Source organism: Scyliorhinus torazame, chromosome 23 (genome assembly GCF_047496885.1).
Source record: "Scyliorhinus torazame isolate Kashiwa2021f chromosome 23, sScyTor2.1, whole genome shotgun sequence".
Lineage (NCBI taxonomy): Eukaryota > Metazoa > Chordata > Chondrichthyes > Carcharhiniformes > Scyliorhinidae > Scyliorhinus > Scyliorhinus torazame.
Window position 1 is genome coordinate 31,551,018 of NC_092729.1, and position 20,375 is coordinate 31,571,392.

Genomic DNA, 20,375 nt, shown 5'->3' on the forward strand with positions numbered 1-20,375 from the left:
TTGGATAGATGGGTGTATAGGTGGAAAGTTAGATGGTTATTTGGATAGATGGGTGTATAGGTGGAAAGTTAGATGATTATTTGGTTAGATGGGTGTATAGGTGGAAAGTTAGATGGGTATTTGGATAGATGGGTGTAAACGTGGAAAGTTAGATGGGTATTTGGATAGATGAGCGTATAGGTGGAAAATGAGGCGGTTATTTGGATAGATGGGTGTATAGATGGAAATTGAGGTAGGTGTTTGGAAAGGGAGGTAGATAGGTGAATAGTTAGGATGATGTTTGGAAAGTGGTTTTATTGGTGGAAAGTTAGGTAATTATTTGTAAAGGTGGGTGTTTCAGTGGAAAGTTAGGTGGGTATTTGAAAAGATGGGTACATAGGTGGAATGTTAGGTAGCTATTTGGAAAGATGGGTGCATATTTGACGTTAGGTGGGTGTTGGGAAGAGGCGGTAGATAGGTGGAAAGTTATGTGGGTATTTGGAAAAGTCTATGACTTCCATATCTATGGCCATCAGTTCTTGAGGGTACCGCAGCACATCTCTTCACTGCTACCTATTACTACAAGCTGTGTTTTACCTGTAATTCCATCCCCCACCTCTTTCTAACGTTCTGTCATTGTTATCGTGTGAACGACGTGTGTCGAGGGTGCAAAGTTTCCTGTTCAAACATTAATCCACCCTCGCTGTTCACGTGTGGATTGACTCGTCTCTACCTCTGGAGCAATCTCTTGTCACATTTAGCCTCCATTTGGAGAAGTCCTCTAATTTCAATTCAGTACTAGAAGCAGCGGTCACTCGCACACGTCAGATATCTGTAGCTTCAGCTACCACTGGAAGCAATGTCAATGGAATATAAGCACAGGAATTGTCAAATAGAAGAATACCTTTCTGCTAATGAATGCCTACCCTGGGCCTTTTGCTATAATGTATGGGCTGCCCTTAAACAATACGATGCCGGTTCACAGCTAATCCTGCTCGGGATCCTTTGCAGGCTGTCTCATTCCTTAAATATAATCACACGCACACTAGCACAAATACACACATAAACAGACTCACACACACAAGTTCACACCTGTACATACATACCTATATATAAACACACATACAAATGACTCCAGACAGATTCCCTCTCTTATACACACAATCACAGAGAGTGTGGGAGTGTGTGAGAGGGAGCATGTGGGGGAAAGAATGTGTGACTGTGTGTGTGTTACTGTGTGGGGGAGAGAATGTGTGTGAGGGTGTGTTTATGCGAGAGAGATTGTGTGTGGGGGCAGAGCGGGAGAGAGTTTGACTGCGTGTATGAGACTCTGTGGTAGTGTGTGTGGGAGAGAGTGTGTGATGCGTTGGAATGTGTGCGAGAGAGTGTGGGGGGAGAATGTGGTGGGAGGTGGTATGTGTGTGTGTGAGAGACAGTATGTGGGAATGTTGTCGAGAGAGTGTGTGACTATGTGTGTGACTGTGTGTGGCACGCTATGAGAGAAACTGTGTGAGAAAGAGTGTGTGAAGGAGTGAGTATGTGGGGGAGAGAGTGTGTGACTCTGCGTGTGACTGTGTGTGTCACTTCTACGAGAGACTGTGTGTGGGAGAGAGTGTGTGGGAGAGAGTGTATGTGACAGACAGTATGTGGGGGAGAGAGTATGTGGTGGAGAGAGCGAATGCATATGAAGGTGTATGTGAAGTGCGTGTGGGAGGAAAGCGGGAGTGTTTGGCTGCATGTGAGTGATGAATTGGGTGAGAGAATATGTGTTCGTGTGAGGGAGCGTTTCTCGGTGCATGTCTGTTAGACAGACAGAGAGAATAGGTGTGCTTGTAATTCCCCCTCCGGTTCTCTGTATTACTATTCCAGTTATAATACCACTGCGCTACTGTCTCCCCGTGTGAGAGATTGAGTGAAAGGCGACAATGTGTGTGTGAAAACATATCAGTACAAGAGAGTGTGTGGTTATGTATGTGTCTGTGAACATATGTGTACATAGAACATAGAACATAGAAAATACAGCACAGAACAGGCCCCTCGGCCCACGATGTTGTGCCGAACCTTTGTCCTAGATTAATCATAGATTATCATTGAATTTACAGTGCAGAAGGAGGCCATTCGGCCCTTTGAGTCTGCACCAGCTCTTGGAAAGAGCACCCTACCCAAACTCAACACCTCCACCCAACACCAAGGGCAATTTGGACATTAAGGGCAATTTATCATTGGCCAATTCACCTAACCCGCACATCTTTGGACTGTGGGAGGAAACCGGAGCACCCGGAGGAAACCCACGCAGACACGGGGAGGACGTGCAGACTCCGCACAGACAATGACCCAAGCCGGAATTGAACCTGGGACCATGGATCTGTGAAGCAATTGTGCTATCCACAATGCTACCGTGCTGCCCTTAAGAACAAATAAATCTACACTATATCATTTTCCCGTAATCCATGTACCTATCCAACAGCTGCTTGAAGGTCCCTAATGTTTCCGACTCATCTACTTCCACAGGCAGTGCATTCCATGCCCCCACTACTCTCTGGGTAAAGAACCTACCTCTGATGTCCCTCCTATATCTTCCACCTTTCACCTTAAATTTATGTCCCCTTGTAATGGTGTGTTCCACCTGGGGAAAAAGTCTCTGACTGTCTACTCTATCTATTCCCCTGATCATCTTATAAACCTCTATCAAGTCGCCCCTCATCCTTCTCCGCTCTAATGAGAAAAGGCCGAGCACCCTCAACCTTTCCTTGTAAGACCTACTCTCCATTCCAGGCAACATCCTGGTAAATCTTCTTTGCACCTTTTCCAGAGCTTCCACATCCTTCCTAAAATGAGGCGACCAGAACTGTACACAGTACTCCAAATGTGGCCTTACCAAAGTTTTGTACAGCTGCATCATCACCTCACGGCTCTTAAATTCAATCCCTCTGTTAATGAACACAATTCAATCCCTCTGTTAATGAACGCAATTCAATCCCTCTGTTAATGAACGCAATTCAATCCCTCTGTTAATGAACGCAATTCAATCCCTCTGTTAATGAACGCAATTCAATCCCTCTGTTAATGAACGCAATTCAATCCCTCTGTTAATGAACGCAATTCAATCCCTCTGTTAATGAACGCAATTCAATCCCTCTGTTAATGAACGCAATTCAATCCCTCTGTTAATGAACGCAATTCAATCCCTCTGTTAATGAACGCAATTCAATCCCTCTGTTAATGAACGCAATTCAATCCCTCTGTTAATGAACGCAAAGATTCCATGGACAGAATTACTCAGTATATCTTGTGATCAAACGCTCCATCAATAAATATATCAGTCGGCTTGTTACATCAGTAGTAACAATGAAGTTACTGTGAAAACTCCTTAGCCGCCACTGACATACTGATACTTACAAATGAGAAGAAAAGACCAGGGGCGATCCATAGAGACTCCTGCCTCTATCTCGTCTTGCTCCCAGTGATCGATTCCGATTCCGGCCTGGGACAGCGAGGACAGGGGGCCTGAAGGAGATAGAGGGGGAGCAGTGTATTACCTTATACCCCACACTTGCATAAAGTTGCAGTCGCTATTCCTGTGAGATGCTGCTGTCTGAACAGATGGTGACAGTTATTTAACAAAGTGTCCCCCAGGAGTTTAGACGGGGTGAGTAGGTTTTTTCAGAGCAGAGAGAGAACTTCTTCAAAAAGGTTTCCGTTCCTTTTTCGTGGTCTCCACTAGCAGCAGAGGCGAGAATGTGGCATCACACTACCCTGTCAGGCTGGGAATGAGAAATAAGACACTCAGGCCAATGATTCACAGCGCAACCAAGTAGGAGGAAGTGTGGAATTGAGTCTGCAAGAGTCCAACTCAGAAGTGTAAATCTAAACGGAAACATGTGCAGCGGTTGACTGGCTATCTTGTGACTTCAGGAAACAGCAGAGGGGCAAAAGGAGGAAGCTGTTCCTTTCTGATATCAACTCTCATCTTAAAGTGAACTGGTTCCAAACCGCAGCTGGGCTGATAAAGAAGAGTTTCCAACTCCCAGCTGGAGAAAAGAAGAAACGCTTTTCACCTCTTGTTCTCATCCTGGGGGGATTGATACTTCCACTTTTAGTCTTCCAGTTCCTCGTTCGGACCATCTCTCTGGAGACGGGGCCAATCTGCAGTTACTTAATTTATTTTTGATTGTTTAATTCTTCGGCATGTTGCCAACCAGGCCAGAATTCTTTTTTTTTACCGGGGATAATCAAGGAAATTACAGGCTGGTGATCCTTAGGTCAGAGGGAGGGAAATTATTGAAGAGGATTCGTCTAGACAGCATTCAGTCCTTTTTGGAAGTGATTGGGCGTTTCAGAGTGAGGCAGCAAGGTTTTGTGAAGGGGAAGTCGTGCCTCACTAACTTGATCGAGTTTCTCGAGGAAGTGACAAAAGTGCTTGATGTTGTCCACAGTCCTTTGACAAGGTCCCTCATGGCAGGCTGGTACAGAAGATCAAGTCACATGGGATCAGAGGTGAGCTGGCAAGAAGGATACAGAACTGGCTCTGTCATAGAAGGCAGAGGGTAGCAGTGGAAGGGTGTTTTTCTGAATGGAGACTTGTGACTATAGGTGTTTCTCAGGGATCAGTGTATGACCCTTGCTTTTTACAATATCTATAAATGATTTCAAACAAAATGTGACTTTCTGATGAGTAAGTTTGCGGGCGACGCAAAGGTTGGTGGAATTGCGGATAGCGATGTGAACTGTCAGAGGTACATCAGGTATAGATCGGTTGGAGACTTGGGAGGAGAGATGCAAGATGGAGTTTAATCTGGATAAATGTGAGGAAATGCATTTTGGAAGGTCTAATACGGGTGGGGAATGTAGTGTAAATGGCAGAACCATTAAGAGTATTGACAGACATGTGACGCAGTGGATAGCTCGGGGAGTGTGGTGCTGAGGTCCAGGGTTCGAATCCCGGCCCTGGGCCACTGTCCGTGTGGAGTTTGCACATTCTCCCCATGCCTGCATGGGTTTCACCCCCACAACCTAACGATGTGCAGGTTAGGTCGATTGGCCAAGTCCCTTACTTGGAAAAACAAAAATTGGGTACTCTAATTTAAAAAAAAGAGTATTTAAAGACAGAGGTATCTGTGTATACAGGTCCACAGGTCACTGACAGTGGCAACGCAGGTCGAGAAGGTAGCGAAGAATGCATACGGCATGCTTGCCTTCATCGGCCGTGGCATTGAGTATAAAAATAGGCAAGTAATGCTGCAGCTTAGTTAGGCCACACTTCGAATATCGTGTCCAATTCTTGCCGCCACACTACCAGAAGGATGTGGACGCTTTGGAGGGGTTGCAGAAGAGATTTACCAGAACATTGCCTGGTATGGGGGCATTAGTTAATAGGAGAGGTTGGAGGAATTTGTTTTGTTCTCACTGGAACAACGGATGTTGAGGGTTGACATGATATAAGTCTACAAAATTATTACGGGCATGGAAGAGTGGATTGTTAGAATGTTTTTCCCAGGGTGGAAGATCAGTTACTTGGGGACATATGTTTATGACGCGAGGGGCCAAGTTTAGCGGAGATGTGCGATGGACGTTTTTTTACACAGAGGGCAGTGGGTGCCTGGAACTCGCTGCCGGAGGAGGTGTGGAAGCAGGAACGATAGTGACGTTTAAGGGGTGCTTGATAATGACATGAACAAGATGGGAAAAGAGGGATACGGACCCGGAGTGTCGACGGTTTTAGGTCAGATGGGCAGCACGGTCGGCGCAGGTTTGGAGGGCCGAAGGGCCTGTTCTTGTGCTGTAGTTAATGTGTCCTTTGTTTGTTTACTCATCACTAATTGCCCTTGAACTAAGTGACCTTGCTAGGCGATTTCAGAGGGCAGTCAATCATACTAATATGGGCCTGAAGGAACATGTCGGCCTGGCCAGGTAAGGATGGCAGATTTCCTTTCCTGAAGCATACCAGTGCCTTCAAAAGAGGAGCTGCGTTTAACCGTTCAGCATTTTGTCATCATTTAAACTAACATTACATCCCAGACAATTCCATGTTGGAATATGAATCCATGCCAAACAAGACATCAATTCTTGGGATCTGGTGATCCTGCCACACGCCAGCTTCTGTCCCTCAATGTGCAGTATCAGTTACAATTGATGCTCTTTTCACCCACCACACCACCTCTTCCCATCTTATAATCATGGAACGTTACAGCACAGCCATTCTGCCCATCATGTCTGCACCGGCTCCCGAAAGAGTTCCAGAGCTCGCCCCATTCCCCAGTTTGATCTCCTTGGCCTTTATAATCAGCACTTTCAAGTATAGAACCAGATCTCTTCTCAAAACCTCCTATTGAATCCACCTCCGACACTCTCCCGGCACCGAATACCAAACTCCAACAACTCTCTGAGTAAATAAGTTTATCCTAAACTCATTCCTAGCTCTCTCGCAGGTCATCTTGAAATTCTGACCCCCCTCGTCACTGACTTACCAACTGGTGGAAATAGAATATCCGTCATTTCCCTTTGAAATGTTTTCAGTCTTTTGAACACTTCATTAAAGTGGCCTTTTAATCTTCCCTGATCCAAGGGTTACATAGTGTGGAAGGAAGTAGCAGGTTACAGAGGGATATAGATAAGCTGCAGTGCTGGGCTGAGAGGTGGCAAATGGAGTTTAATGTAGAGAAGTGTGAGGTGATTCACTTTGGAAGGAAAAACAGGAATGTGGAATATTTGGCTAATGGAAAAGTTCTTGGAAGTGTGGATGAGCGGAGGGATCTAGGTGTCCATGTACATAGATCCCTGAAAGTTGCCACCCAGGTTGATAGGGTGGTGAAGAAGGCCTATGGAGTGTTGGCCTTTATTGGTAGAGGGATTGAGTTCCGGAGTCAGGAGGTCATGTTGCAGCTGTACAGAACTCTGGTACGGCCGCATTTGGAGTATTGCATACAGTTCTGGTCACCGCATTATAGGAAGGACGTGGAGGCTTTGGAACGGGTGCAGAGGAGATTTACCAGGATGTTGCCTGGTATGGAGGGAAAATCTTATGAGGAAAGGCTGATGGACTTGAGGTTGTTTTCGTTAGAGAGAAGAAGGTTAAGAGGAGACTTAATAGAGGCATACAAAATGATCAGAGGGTTAGATAGGGTGGACAGTGAGAGCCTTCTCCCGCAGATGGAAATGGCTAGCACGAGGGGACATAGCCTTAAACTGAGGGGTAATAGATATAGGACAGAGGTCAGGGGTAGGTTCTTTACGCAAAGAGTAGTGAGGCCGTGGAATGCCCTACCTGCTACAGTAGTGAACTCGCCAACATTGAGGGCATTTAAAAGTTTATTGGATAAATATATGGATGATAATGGTATAGGGTAGGTTAGATGGCTTTTGTTTCGGTGCAACATCGTTGGCCGAAGGGCCTGTACTGCGCTGTATTGTTCTATGTTCTATGTTGTATTGCGAATTTCTCCAATCCTTCCCTACCTAAAATTCCTCGTTCCTGGCATCACTCTAGTTAATCTCCGCTGCAGGGCTTTTGCATTGTTCCTTAAATAAATTTCCCAGAACTGAACACAATACTACAAAAGTGATGTGGCCAATCATTTGCAGAGGTGTCCATCACTTCTTGCATTGATACATGTTGCCCCTATTTATAACCCAAGAATCCTGTTAGCATTCTCGACAACTGTGACAACTTGCCTGGCCAACTTCAGTGAATTATGTACTTGAACCCCAGCTCCCCTGCTCCTGTACTTCCTTCAAAGTTGTACAATTGAGTTTGTATACTCGCTCTTGTTTATGCTCCCAAAATACATTTAAACCTACAGTAATATTGGGGCAAGGAACATTTATATTACAACAGTTACAGCTTAAACTGAATCGAACCGACTCCCCTTGACATTCATAGAATTATACAATCCCTAAAGTACAGAGGGAGGCCATTCAGCCCATCAATTATGCACCAATCCTCTGAAAGAACATTCTGCCTAGGCCCACCACCCCACCACATTCCTGAGACCATGTTACCAAACGGACACACCGTTGGACATTAAGGGACAATTTATCATTTGTCTGGATTCTCCGATTGCCGATGCCGAAATCGCTTGGACGTTTGGCCGGAGAATCCCTTTGGAGGCCGAATTCGGGGCCGGCGCCTGTTTCCGGTACCCCGCCTGCTCCAAAACGGCATCATTGGTGGGTACGCAGCACGCTTTTGGGACCTTTTCAGGACCTCAGCTGAAGGCCCTCTGCCTTGCACCGTCCCCGATGGGTCTACTTCCTGCTGGTGTGGATCACTCGTGGTCTGAGGTTTCGCCGTATGCAGCTGTGGACTCTGTCCGGCGCCGGCACAGGCGGGGGGGGGGGGGGGGGAATTGGCGGGGGTTGGTCCGGTGGTGGCGAGGGTGTTACAGGAGGGCACGATTTGGCAGGCCAGCTCCGCGCACGGCTCGCGCCACGTGTCCAGTGCGATCGGTGGGGGCGGTCACCGTGCGCATGCGCAGCCACAGGTCCGGGCCTTCTCCGTCCAGTGCAGCCACAGTCGGGAGAGGGGGGGAGCCGCTCCGCTGGGGCGGGGGCAGGGGGAATCACACTTGTAACCAGCAGCTCCTGGCAGCAGAGACCTTAGTGTTACCGACTGAGCCACATTACACAGATTGAGGTAGATGTGCTCTGCTAATGGCGGAATAGCACAGGAAACCGCAGCAGCTGTGTTCCTTCAGCCCCTGGTGCCTACATTTTGCCACTCTTACCAGTAAGAGGAGGTGGTGGGCATACATGTAATATTGGGGCGGGAGGGGAGGGGGTGAGAGGGAGAGAGGCAGAGAAAAGGGGGAGACAAAACAAGATCTAAATGTGTTAAAAATCTAAACACAGTGAAGTCTATGGGTGTCATGGGAAAATAGAACCAATAGTGCCGAAGCAGGCCATTCGGCCCATCCAGTCTGCACCGACCCACTTAAGCGCTCACTTCCATAGAAACCCAATAACCCTCCCAACATTTTTGGTCACGAAGGGCAATTGTTCATGGCCAATCCACCTAACCTGCACATCTTTGGACAGTGGGAGGAAACCGGAGGAAACCCACGCAGACACGGGGAGAAGGTGCAGACTCCGCACAGACAGTGACCCAGCAGGGAATCGAACCTCGGTCCCTGGCGCTGTGAAGCCACAGAGCTATCCACTTGTGCTGCCCAGCTCACTGACTTGATTTGATAAAAGCTCGTGTTAATATTCTGTGGGGAAGTGTTCAAGTCTTCCACTCCGTGACGCACTCCAACAGCAGCTCGTGGAAATTTAAATTCAGTTAATAAAATTTGGAATTGAAAGGAAGTTCCAGTAATTCTGACATGAATCCAACATAAATTGTTGATGTTGTTTTCATATTCGATACGGGATGTGGGCATCGTTGGCTGGGCCAGAATTTATTACCCATCACAAGTGGCCCCTTGAGAAGGTGGCGGTGAGCTGCCTTCTTGAACTGCTGCAGTCCCTGAGATGCAGGTGCACCCATTGTGCTGTTAGAAAGGGAGTTCCAGGATGTTTCCCCAGTGACAGTTAAGGAACGGTGATGTATTTCCAAGTCAGAGCGGTGAGTGACTTGGCGGGGAATCTACAGGTGGTGGGTATCTGCAGCTCTTGTCCTTCTAGATGGGCTGTGGGTTTGTAAGGTGCTGTCTCAGGTGCCTTGGTGAGTCCCTGCAGTGCAGCTAGTAAATGTTACACACGGCTGCCACTGTTCATCAGTGGTGGAGAGCACAAATTATTGTGAATGGGATAGCAATCAATGGGCTGCTGTTTCCTTGCATGGTGTCAATCTTCTTGAGTGTTGTTGGAGCTGCACTTACCCAGGCAAGTGGAGAGTATTCCATTGCACTCCGTGTACGTTTAGATCGTAGATGGGCTTTCGGGAGGTGGGAAGTTAGTTCTCCATCCCAGGAGTCCCAGCCTCTGCCCTCCTCTTGTATCCACACAATTCCTGTGGCTAGTCCAGTTGAGTTTGTGTTTGCAAAATAAATGGAGGGTTGATTTCTTCGATTTTGAGACTTGTTTTGAGTGTCTAGTTTTACAATGAAAAGGTTGGTGCAGCCCCCGCATCGATGCTCCGCCCAGTGGGGGGCCAGCGGTGGATCCGAGTAAAACTCCGCACGTTCCCGACAGAAACGGCCGGAGAATTGCCAGGTCCGTGGCCACGGATAAGGGAGGCACGATGACAGAAGGGGCTACCACTGTGGCTTCACAGCACCAGAGGCCCAGGCTCGATTCCCCACCGGGACGCTGCCTGTACGGAGTGTGCACGTTCTCCCCGTGTCTGCGTGGGTTTCCTCCGGGTGCCCCGGATTCCTCCCACAGTCCAAAGATGTGCAGGTTCGGTGGATTGGCCATTCTAACTTGCTGTTAGTGTCCAAAAAGGATTAGGGGGGTTATTGGGTTATGGGGATTGGGAAGAAGTAAGGGCTTAAGGGCAGCATGGTGGCGCAGTGGTAGCACTGTGGTCTCCCGGCGCCGAGGTCCCAGGTTCGATCCCAGCTCTGGGTCACTGTCTGTGTGGAATTTGCACATTCTCCCCGTGTTTGTGTGGGTTTCGCCCCCACAACCCAAAGATGTGCAAGGTTGGTGGATTGAACTCTCCTGAATGCTCAATAGATCTGCCCCCTCAAACCTTTGGGGCAGCACGGTAGCATGGTGGTTAGGACAATTGCTTCACAGCTCCAGGGTCCCAGGTTCGATTCCGGCTTGAGTCACTGTCTGTGTGGAGTCCGGACATCCTCCCCGTGTGTGCGTGGGTTTCCTCCGGGTGCTCCGGTTTCCTCCCAGAGTCCAAAGATGTGCAGGTTAGGTGGATTGGCCATGCTAAATTGCCCTTAGTGTCCAAAATTGCCCTTAGTGTTGGGTGGGGTAACTGGGTTGTGGGGATTGGGTGGAGATGTGGGCTTGGGTAGGGTGCTCTTTCCGGGAGCCGGTGCGGACTCGATGGGCCGAATGGCCTCCTTCTGCACTGTAAATTCTATGATATTAAGTGGGTCGCTGCAGAATAGATGGGCCGAATGGCGTCCTTCTGCACTGTGTGTTCTGTGTTCACGCGTGCGCACGGTGATGACCTCATTTACATTTTGCAGCTGCGCGGACCCGGCCCGCCAAACAGTTTCCCCCTAAACCACTCCCCCACCCTCCTCCGCACCCCGGCAACACACCCCACCACTCCTCCCAGCCCCCTCCGACACCCCAGTGGCCAGCAGCTCGGCTCTCTCCCGGCTGTGGCAGTGGGGGACACAGTCTGCATCGCCACGCCGAGGCTCGGAAAACTGAGACCACACAGGATCCACCGGTCATGAACTCGGCCCATCGGGGGCGGAACATTGATGGGTTTCAGCGTCGGACAATGAACAATGCCACCTCTAATATTCTCTTGGAAGTAAATGTGCCAGCCTATCGGAATCTCGACTGCACGTGACTGCAGATCTATAGCAATGGAGCTGAGTCCACAAAAGTTCAGCCATGATCTCATTGAATGGTGGAGCAGGCTCGAGGGGCCAGATGGCCGACTCTTGCTCCTAGTTCTTATGTTCTTATGTGTCTGACCCTGACTTGCCCTCTCACATTGCCGAGTGAGCCACCCATGTCTGGCTCACAGCAATGAGTCCAAATTGAAGGCACTCGGGCCTCCCACGTCCACTCAACTCCGCTCCACACAGACGGGATGTTCCACTGAAAATCACGGCAGTAAGACATCTCTGTGAAGAAAGGAGAGGAGTACCCGGAGATCCTGCTGTTGACATTTTGTCTGCCAATTGGGCAGGCTTCTCATAATCGAGAAAAAGTGGGGCAGCCCCTTTCTTCTCCATGTTGTAGTTATTGTGCTAACCAGTTGTGCTAGCCACAGTAGCACAGTGGTTAGCTCAATTGCTTCACAGCTCCAGGGTCCCAGGTTCGATTCTGGCTTGGGTCACTGTCTGTGCGGAGTCTGCACATCCTCCCTGTGTGTGCGTGGGTTTCCTCCGGGTGCTCCGGTTTCCTCCCACAGTCAAAAGATGTGCAGGTTAGGTGGATTGGCTGTGATAAATTGCCCTTAGTGTTGGGTGGGGTTACTGGATTATTGGGACAGGGTGGATGTGTAGGCTCTTTCCAAGAGCCAGTGCAGACTCGATGAGCCGAATGGCCTCCTTCCATACTGTAAATTCTAGTATTCTAAATTCTAGCACTACTCTGTCTGCAGGAGGTGTCCTTTTGAACAAGTGTGGGGCGGAGTTCAGGGGAGACGGAGGCCCCAACTGAGGTAGTAATAAATGCGAATTGCATTTGGGAGCATGGGTTCAAGGGCAAAGGACAGAATTTAAATTTATCTCATTGAACAAAATCTGGAATTGAAACCTAGTCTCTAACTGTGATCAAAACACTACCATTGCATTCAACACGCTTTGAAACTTAATTGCTCCATCGTTCTCTGGGCTGGAGTGTATGCGAATATCCATGTGGACATCGATGTGCTTGATATCGTTCACGGAGATTGGCGAGGCTGGCCCTGAGTGAGAGTTCGACCTCCATTGACGACATATGAAAAATAAATCTTTATTTTATTCGTTCGTGGGGCGTGCCGCAGGCTGTGCCAGCTTTTATTGCCCATTCCCAATTGCCATTGAGAGAACATAAGAACATAAGAACTAGGAGCAGGAGTATGCCATCTGGTCCCTCGAGCCTGCTCCACCATTCAATGAGGTCATGGCTGATCTTTTGTGGACTCAGCTCCACTTTCCGGCCCGAACACCATAACCCTTAATCCCTTTATTCTTCAAAAAACTATCTATCTTTATCTTAAAAACATTTAATGAAGGAGCCTCTACTGCTTCACTGGGCAAGGAATTCCATAGATTCACAACCCTTTGGGTGAAAAAGTTCCTCCTAAACTCAGTCCTAAATCTACTTCCCCCTATTTTGAGGCTATTCCCCCTAGTTCTGCTTTCACCCACCAGTGGAAACAACCTGCCTGCATCTATCCTATCTATTCCCTTCATAATCTTATATGTTTCTATAAGATCCCCCCCTCATCCTTCTAAATTCCAACGAGTACAGTCCCAGTCTACTCAACCTCTCCTCTTAATCCAACCCCTTCAGCTCTGGGATTAACCTAGTGAATCTCCTCTGCACACCCTCCAGTGCAAGTTCGTCCTTTCTCAAGTAAGGAGACCAAAACTGAACACAATACTCCAGGTGTGGCCTCGCTAACACCTTATACAATTGCAGCAAAAACTCCGTAGTCTTAAACTCCATCCCTCTAGCAGTGAGGAAAGAGTAAACTACACTTTTGTGCGTCTGCACTCGAATCGTGGTTCGTGGACACAGAATGTCCAAATTACCGAAGAGGACGTCTCTCAGGGTTTGCAGAAGGAAACCAGAGCACTCGCAGGAAACCCACGCTGACACGGGGAGAACATGCAGACTCCACCCAGACACTCACCCAAGCTGGGATTCGAACCTGGGGTCCTGGCACTGTGAAGCCACTGTGCTAACCACTGTCCTACTGTGAGGGTGAGTTCAATTCAGCTGTTATCACAGCGGACTACATCCCACCCCAGCAGGTGAAGAAGGCACTGGACAAACTGTACACTGTTGTGAATAACAAAAAAACAAAACACTTGGACGCCTTGCTCATCGCAGCCGGGGACTTCAACAAGTCCAACCTCAAGAGTGTACCGCCAAAGTTCCACCAACACATCTCCTGTTCCACCAGTGGCGGCAACACTCTCGGCCAAAACTACACAAAACTCAAAGGTGCCTACTGTTCCATCCCCGACAGCACTTTTGAAAAGCAGACGAGAAGACGGTTCTCCCTTTCCTGGCATACAAACAGAACCTTAAGTGGGAGAATCCGGCGAGGAAGGTCATGCAGTCTTTGTCCGAGGAAGCAGAAAAACTCCTGCGTGACTGCTTGGAGACAGTGGACTGGTCCACATTTAAGATTTCGGCAACAAACGTAAACGAGTATGCCACCCCCATCACAGACTTCATCAAAAAATGTGTGTACGACTGCGTGCCAAACAGAGCAGTACGTACGTTCCCGAACCGGATACCATGGCTCAGTCGCGAGATTGACTCGCTACTAAAGGACAGGTCTGAGGTGCTCAAAGTAGTTGACCCTGACCTATACAAGAAATCCACTGCAGGATTCGAGCAGGAAACCATCGATCAGCTGTCTAATGCTCCAGCAGCCCAGGACACATCCATACCCACCATCACAGCTTCCAAAGTCAGATCGGCTTTCCTGAAAGTGAACCCTCGGACGGCGACGTGTCCAGTCGGGATCCCTGGTCATGCACTCAGAGTCTGCACCGCCCAGATGTGTTCGATGACATCTTCATTCTGTTCCTAATCCGCTCCGAGGTCCCACCTGCCGCAGGAAGACACCATCACACCGGTGCCAGAGAATAACCAGGCAACGTCCCTCAATGACTACCATCCATTGGCCCTGGCATCAAGCTGAGTGTGTTGAGTTTGGGTAGGGTGCTCTTTCCAAGAGCCGGTGGAGACTCAGGGGGCCGAATGGCCTCCTTCTGCTCTGTGAATTCTATGATAATCTATGATCAATCTAGGACAAAGGTTCGGCACAGCATCGTGGGCCGAAGGGCCTGTTCTGTGCTGTATTTTCTATGGTCTATGTACATCCGACTCCTATTTATTGAATACAGCTCCACCGTCAACACCATAATCCCAGCCAAACTCATATCAAAGCACCAAAACGGAGGAATTGGCTCCTCACTCTGCAACTAGATGCATGATTTGCTGACCCATGGAACACAATCAGTAAGAATAAAGAAGAACACATGCTTTACAATAGTCCTCAATACCGGGGCGGCGCAAGGCTGCGTACTTACCCCCCTACATACCTCCTCTACACACACGACTGTGTGGCTAAATTTGTTTCCACCTCCATCTACAGGTTTGTTGATGGCACGAAAATAGTGGGTCGGATCTCGAACAACGCCGGGTCATACAGGAGGGAGATAGAGAACCTAGTGGCGTGGTGCAGCGACAACAATCCTTCCCTCAATGACTGCAAAACTAAAGAACTGGTCATAGACGTCAACACACTGTACACGCCTCTGTCAGCATCAAGGGGGCCGAAGTAGAGATGGTTAACAGTTTCAAACAGGTTCGGAGGAGGAGGAGCAGTTTTTTTGTCTATTTTCCATCTGTAGAAGCATGGGCACAAGACGGAGAATGGGTGATGGACGGCCGGTCTGATTGTTTCATGTTCAGTTGGGATTGGAGGTCAAAGTTGGAACAATAAGAGACAAGTGAAGGGAGATGCATTTCTGTGTGTACTGTGTGCAATTCCGCTAGCCACATTATAGAAGGATGTGATTGCACTGGAGGGAGTGCAGAGGCGATTTACCAGGATAATGCCTGAGATGGAAGGTGTTAGTTATGAAGTGAGGTTGGATAGGCTTGGGGTGTTTTCGAAGGAGCAACGAAGACTGAGGGTCGACCTGATCGAGGTGTGGAAGATTATGGTTAAGTGGTATGACAATTTTCCACACGGGGATGGCGCGATAGTTATACATTCCTATGTGTTCATGTTAGAATTAGACACTGTTGAGGTAATTTGGACATTCTGAATTCTCCCTCTGTGTAACGGAACAGGTGCTGGAATGTGGCAACTAGGGTCTTTTCACAGTAACTTCATTGCAGTGTTAATGTAGGCCTACTTGTGATACTAATAAAGATTCGTATTGTTATCATGAGGGGCATGGACAGGGTGGATAGGTGCCGCTGTTCCGCTGAGTTGACGGGTCATTTACGATGGCACAATTTCCAGGTGAGTTTAGGGGAGATTGGAGGACACCCAAAGAGCGGTGACGATCTGGAATGCACTGCCTGGAAGTGGGGTAGAGTCAGGCCGCCTGACCTAAGTTTTTAAAAGTACCGGGATGAACACTTTGCACGTCGCACCATTCAAGGCTATGGGCCGTGAGTTGAGCTATTGTTCATCAAAGCCTTCTGCATTCCAAACTCCAAATCGAGGCAAAACTCTGACTACAGATCATGATAATAAATACACAGATTATACTAAATAGCCTACATCATACAGGCCGTATATGTTCCTCCATGGGCCTCAATGGGGACATGATAATATTTCATTACAAAATCTGTTTCCTGTAAAAATATGGCTGAAAAATGGACTAATTCTAACATGAACAAATCGATCATAGAATTTACAGTGCAGAAGGAGGCCATTCGGCCCATCGAGTCTGCACCGGCTCTTGGAAAGTGCACCCTACGCAAGGTCCGCACTTTCACCCTATCTCCATAACCCAGTAACCTCACCCCAAACTAAGGTCAATTTATCATGGCCGATTCACCACCTTGCACATCTTTGGACTGTGGGAGGAAACCGGAGCACCCGGAGGAAACCCACGCAGACACGGGGAGGATGTGCAGACTCCGCACAGACAGTGACCCAAGCCGGAATCGAACCTGGGACCCTGGAGCTGTGAAGCAATTGTGCTAAACACTATGCTACGTGCTGCCTACGGTAGGCATATTGAACTATTTGGTATGTCCCTGTAAACTGTAATATTGTCATACCAGTTAGCCAGTTGGATAGGCTGATAAAACGCTGAAGGGAGTTGCAGCACGCTGGGCGTAATAATTGGTCTCGACCAGAAGGCAAGTGGACAGCAAGACAGTGCGGAATGAATTATAACCTAGAAACAGGAAGAGTATTGACCAGTACGGCTACGGCAGTACAGACACTGATCACAGGCCTGTCCAAGTTTATATACATATTTGGAACAACATGAATCCATTACCCGGTCTGCTGTACAGATTCCCACATGTAATTCACAAAGTACAGGTTGTACTCATCGGATTTTATAATTACAGAATGAGGAAAATGTATACTCCTGCGCCAAACATTTCATTTTTACTTCATTAAGTGTTACTGACGCCCGAGTATTGTGGGGTTCGTCGCACTGTGGTCGTTATTTGGCTAATTAGTCACAGATCCGGATATAACAGTGAGAACTTTCAGAACAGATCGTCCATGATAAAGATCTGAAATATCTAGATGCCGGTCGACGCATTCAGAGGTGCTTGTTCTTTTAAGCTCTTATGGAATGGCATCATATCATTGGATTCCCTGGGTCCAACTAAAGGTATCTTTTCCAGCTGTTAGGACGAGTGTGAGCAGTTGTCTCAGCTGAAGATGCTTCCGGAGATAAGACCTCGTGTTCGACTTCAATCATTTGCGAAGCAAATTCCATTTTGGAAACTCGGTGTTGATTTGAAAACGTGTCTCTGCTGGAGGAAACCCGGCTCAGCTTTACATTGTCAGCTCACGGCAGCCCTTCACTTTCACTCCTCCTCAGAGTCAGGCTCTGCAGTGAGCTAAACAAGGGCTTCCATCTGGGGACATGGGCTCCAGCACAGGGGACATTGCGGTAGGAATCAATCACATTTGACATCAGTTTCCAGTGAGGCCAACTTTGCAACTGCTTTCATTCGGTCAGGTTTTTGTACTTGAACTGGCAGGGCTAAGTTCCCCTTTCCACTGCAGCACGGCATCCGCTGGAGCTTCCCCTGGTTGCAGAAGCAGCAGGAGAGGCTGAATTTGTGAGGCTGCGTTCTCAGGAGCAGGAACTGCCCACCGGCCCAAGCTGTGTGTGAGCGACTGATTTCTTATGTCTCTCCGTGACAGTATGATCCTCACCTGCCTTAATGGGAGCTGCATAGAAGTAAAAAGAACATAGCAGTTTATTTTGCATTTGTAAGCTGATGTTAGTAACGCGAGCTATTGATCCCAGTTAAATAAGCACATAAAACAGTTCAAATGCTGCGGGAAGGAGCCTGGTGTCCAGTTGCAAAGCTGGACGAGCAGCCGGCAGGCGTGCCGAGGATAGAATCCCCTCCTTCCATCCTCAATGATTCTCAGATTGGATGTTTTTCAGGAAACCGGATCACACAGCAGTTGGCCGGAACAGCGTGTCCTCCGAAACTATTGAATTTCAGCTCAGAATCCTCCTCGCAATCAACACGAGTGACTGTTGCCTCCTTCTGACCTCCAGTAAGTGAAATATTTCTGGGCTCTGTGGCAATAATTTTGGAAAGCCACCATTGGCAATAATCACTGTATATAGATACATTACTTCGACTAATCTTAACAGGACCTAATCATCAGTATATGCAGTGAAATATCTTGAATGTTGGACGGGATTGTCAGAGGAACGATACCTCATTCTAATGTACAAAGAATATAATTCCATAACCTCAACCGGGACAATTTAAATTCAATGGATTGAAGTATCAGGATTGGAAACATAACTGATCGCCGAGAATGCACAGAATTTTCAGTGCAGAAGAAGGTCATTTGGTGCATTGTGCCTCCGCCTGTCCTGAGAAAGAGCAGGGCACTGAAACTCATGCCTCCACATCATATTCACATCACCCAGTAACCATACTAGCGTTTTAAATTAGAGTACCCAAATCAGGGGCGTCATTCTCCGACCCCCCGCCGGGTCGGAGAATGGCCGTTGGCCGCCGTGAATCCCGCCCCTGCCCCCGCCGAAGTCTCCGAAGGGAGAAAAGTCGGCGGGGCGTTAATGGCGCCGCTGCCGCGGAGAATGTCACGGGTGTGCGCAAGGCAGCCGATTTTCGGCCTGCCGATATTCTCCCTTCCGGATGGGCCGAAGTCCCGTCGACGTGATGACCGTTCACGTCGACGTGAATCAAACCTCCTTTTCATCGGCGTGACCCGGTGCTCCAGGCTCACGCCGACCAGCGAGGAGGTGAGTGACGGCCTGGGGGGTTGGCTCTGGGCAGGAAATGGCGTGGCCGCAGACTGATTGCCTGAGGAGAGGTGTGTCTCGGCTTGTGTGTGTGTGTGTGTGTGTGCGGCCATGGGGGGGGTGGGGGGAGAGGGGGGGGAGGTTAGAGTAGGTTGGGCTCCGGGGGAGTGCCGGGAGGGGGTCCGTGCCGGGGTGGAGGTTGGGGGGGGGGTCCGTGCCGGGGTGGAGGTTGGGGGTTGGGGAGGGGGTCCGTGCCGGGGTGGAGGTTGGGGAGGGGGTCCGTGCCGGGGTGGAGGTTGGGGGTTGGGGGGGGGTGGGTCCGTGCTGGGGTGGAGGTTGGGGAGGGGGTCCGTGCCAGGGTGGAGGTTGGGGGTTGGGGGGGTCCGTGCTGGGGTGGAGGTTGGGGAGGGGGTCCGTGCCGGGGTGGAGGTTGGGGAGGGGGTCCGTGCCGGGGTGGAGGTTGGGGGGGGGGGCCGTGCCGGGGTGGAGGTTGGGGAGGGGGTCCGTGCCGGGGTGGAGGTTGGGGGGGGTCCGTGCCGGGGTGGAGGTTGGGGGGGGTCTGTGCCGGGGTGGAGATTGGGGGTTGGGGAGGGGGTCCGTGTCGGGGTGGAGGTTGGGGAGGGGGTCCGTGCCGGGGTGGAGGTTGGGGGGGGGGGGGTCCGTGCCGGGGTGGAGGTTGGGGGGGGGGGTCCGTGCCGGGGTGGAGGTTGGGGGTTGGGGGGGGTCCGTGCTGGGGTGGAGGTTGGGGAGGGGGTCCGTGCCGGGATGGAGGTTGGGGGTTGGGGGGGGGTCCGTGCTGGGGTGGAGGTTGGGGAGGGGGTCCGTGCCGGGGTGGAGGTTGGGGGTTGGGGAGGGGGTCCGTGCCGGGGTGGAGGTTGGGGGTTGGGGGGGGTCCGTGCTGGGGTGGGTGATGGGAGGGCAAATGAGTTGGTCCACCTGGCCAGGTGCCAGCCTCCAACAGTTGGACCCATGCGGTCCATGCCACCTGGCTGGGGGAGGAGGGGATATGGGCAATGATGACATGTCGTCGTTCCCCTCCCCCCCACCAGGCCGTCATGTTTTCAGACCATCCAGCGATGTTGGCCGCCGTGGTGGCAGCCGCTCATGTCTATGTTGCCCTGGATGAGGAGGAGGAGGAGGAGGAGGAGCGTGCCAGAGAGGCGGCGCAGGCTGCCGCAGAGGGGCAGGCGGCAGCCGCCCAGGCTGGAGGGACACCTGACCGACAGGACGAGGAGGGGGAGGAGGACGTCGCGGCCCCACGGCAACGGAGGCACCCGAGGGCGCCCCGTGTGTACCGGCCCCGGCAGTCATACCAGGACCTCACGGACCGGGAATGCAGGAGGAGACTCCGGATGAGCCGGGAAACCGTGGCACACATCTGCCGCCTGCTGGCACACCTGTCACTGCGTGGCACTGGCGGGGGACACCCTCTCCCCGTGTCCGTAAAGGTTACGGTGGCCCTGAACTTTTATGCAACGGGGTCATTCCAGGCACCGAGTGGGGACCTGTCCGGCATATCGCAGACATCGGTGCATCGGTCCATCCGGGCAGTGACAGATGCCCTTTATGCCATGGCGCACCGCTACATCCGCTTCCCCGTGGACCGGGCCAGCCAAGATGCCCGGGCCGTGGGCTTCTCTGCCA

The 20,375-nt window shown here is 50.1% G+C and overlaps 1 protein-coding gene and 1 long non-coding RNA gene across 4 annotated transcripts in view; one reads left to right on the forward strand and one right to left on the reverse strand.

Annotated features, from left to right (window-relative positions):
* LOC140399576 (Fc receptor-like protein 5) overlaps positions 1 to 3,769 on the reverse strand; it is a 105,598-nt gene extending 101,829 nt beyond the window's left edge. For 2 of the 3 annotated variants that reach the window (XM_072489114.1, XM_072489115.1), the window contains exon 1: positions 3,379 to 3,769. In XM_072489114.1, the coding sequence (XP_072345215.1) occupies positions 3,379 to 3,409 (31 nt within the window). In that variant the 5' untranslated portion in view covers positions 3,410 to 3,769. The remainder of the gene's footprint in view (positions 1 to 3,378) is intronic. The other variant, XM_072489116.1, reaches the window with a different exon arrangement.
* LOC140399577 (uncharacterized) overlaps positions 1 to 18,011 on the forward strand; it is a 133,612-nt gene extending 115,601 nt beyond the window's left edge. Inside the window, exon 3 of the long non-coding RNA XR_011937731.1 lies at positions 17,895 to 18,011. This is a non-coding gene — a long non-coding RNA (uncharacterized lncRNA). The remainder of the gene's footprint in view (positions 1 to 17,894) is intronic.
* The last annotated feature ends 2,364 nt before the right edge of the window (positions 18,012 to 20,375 follow it).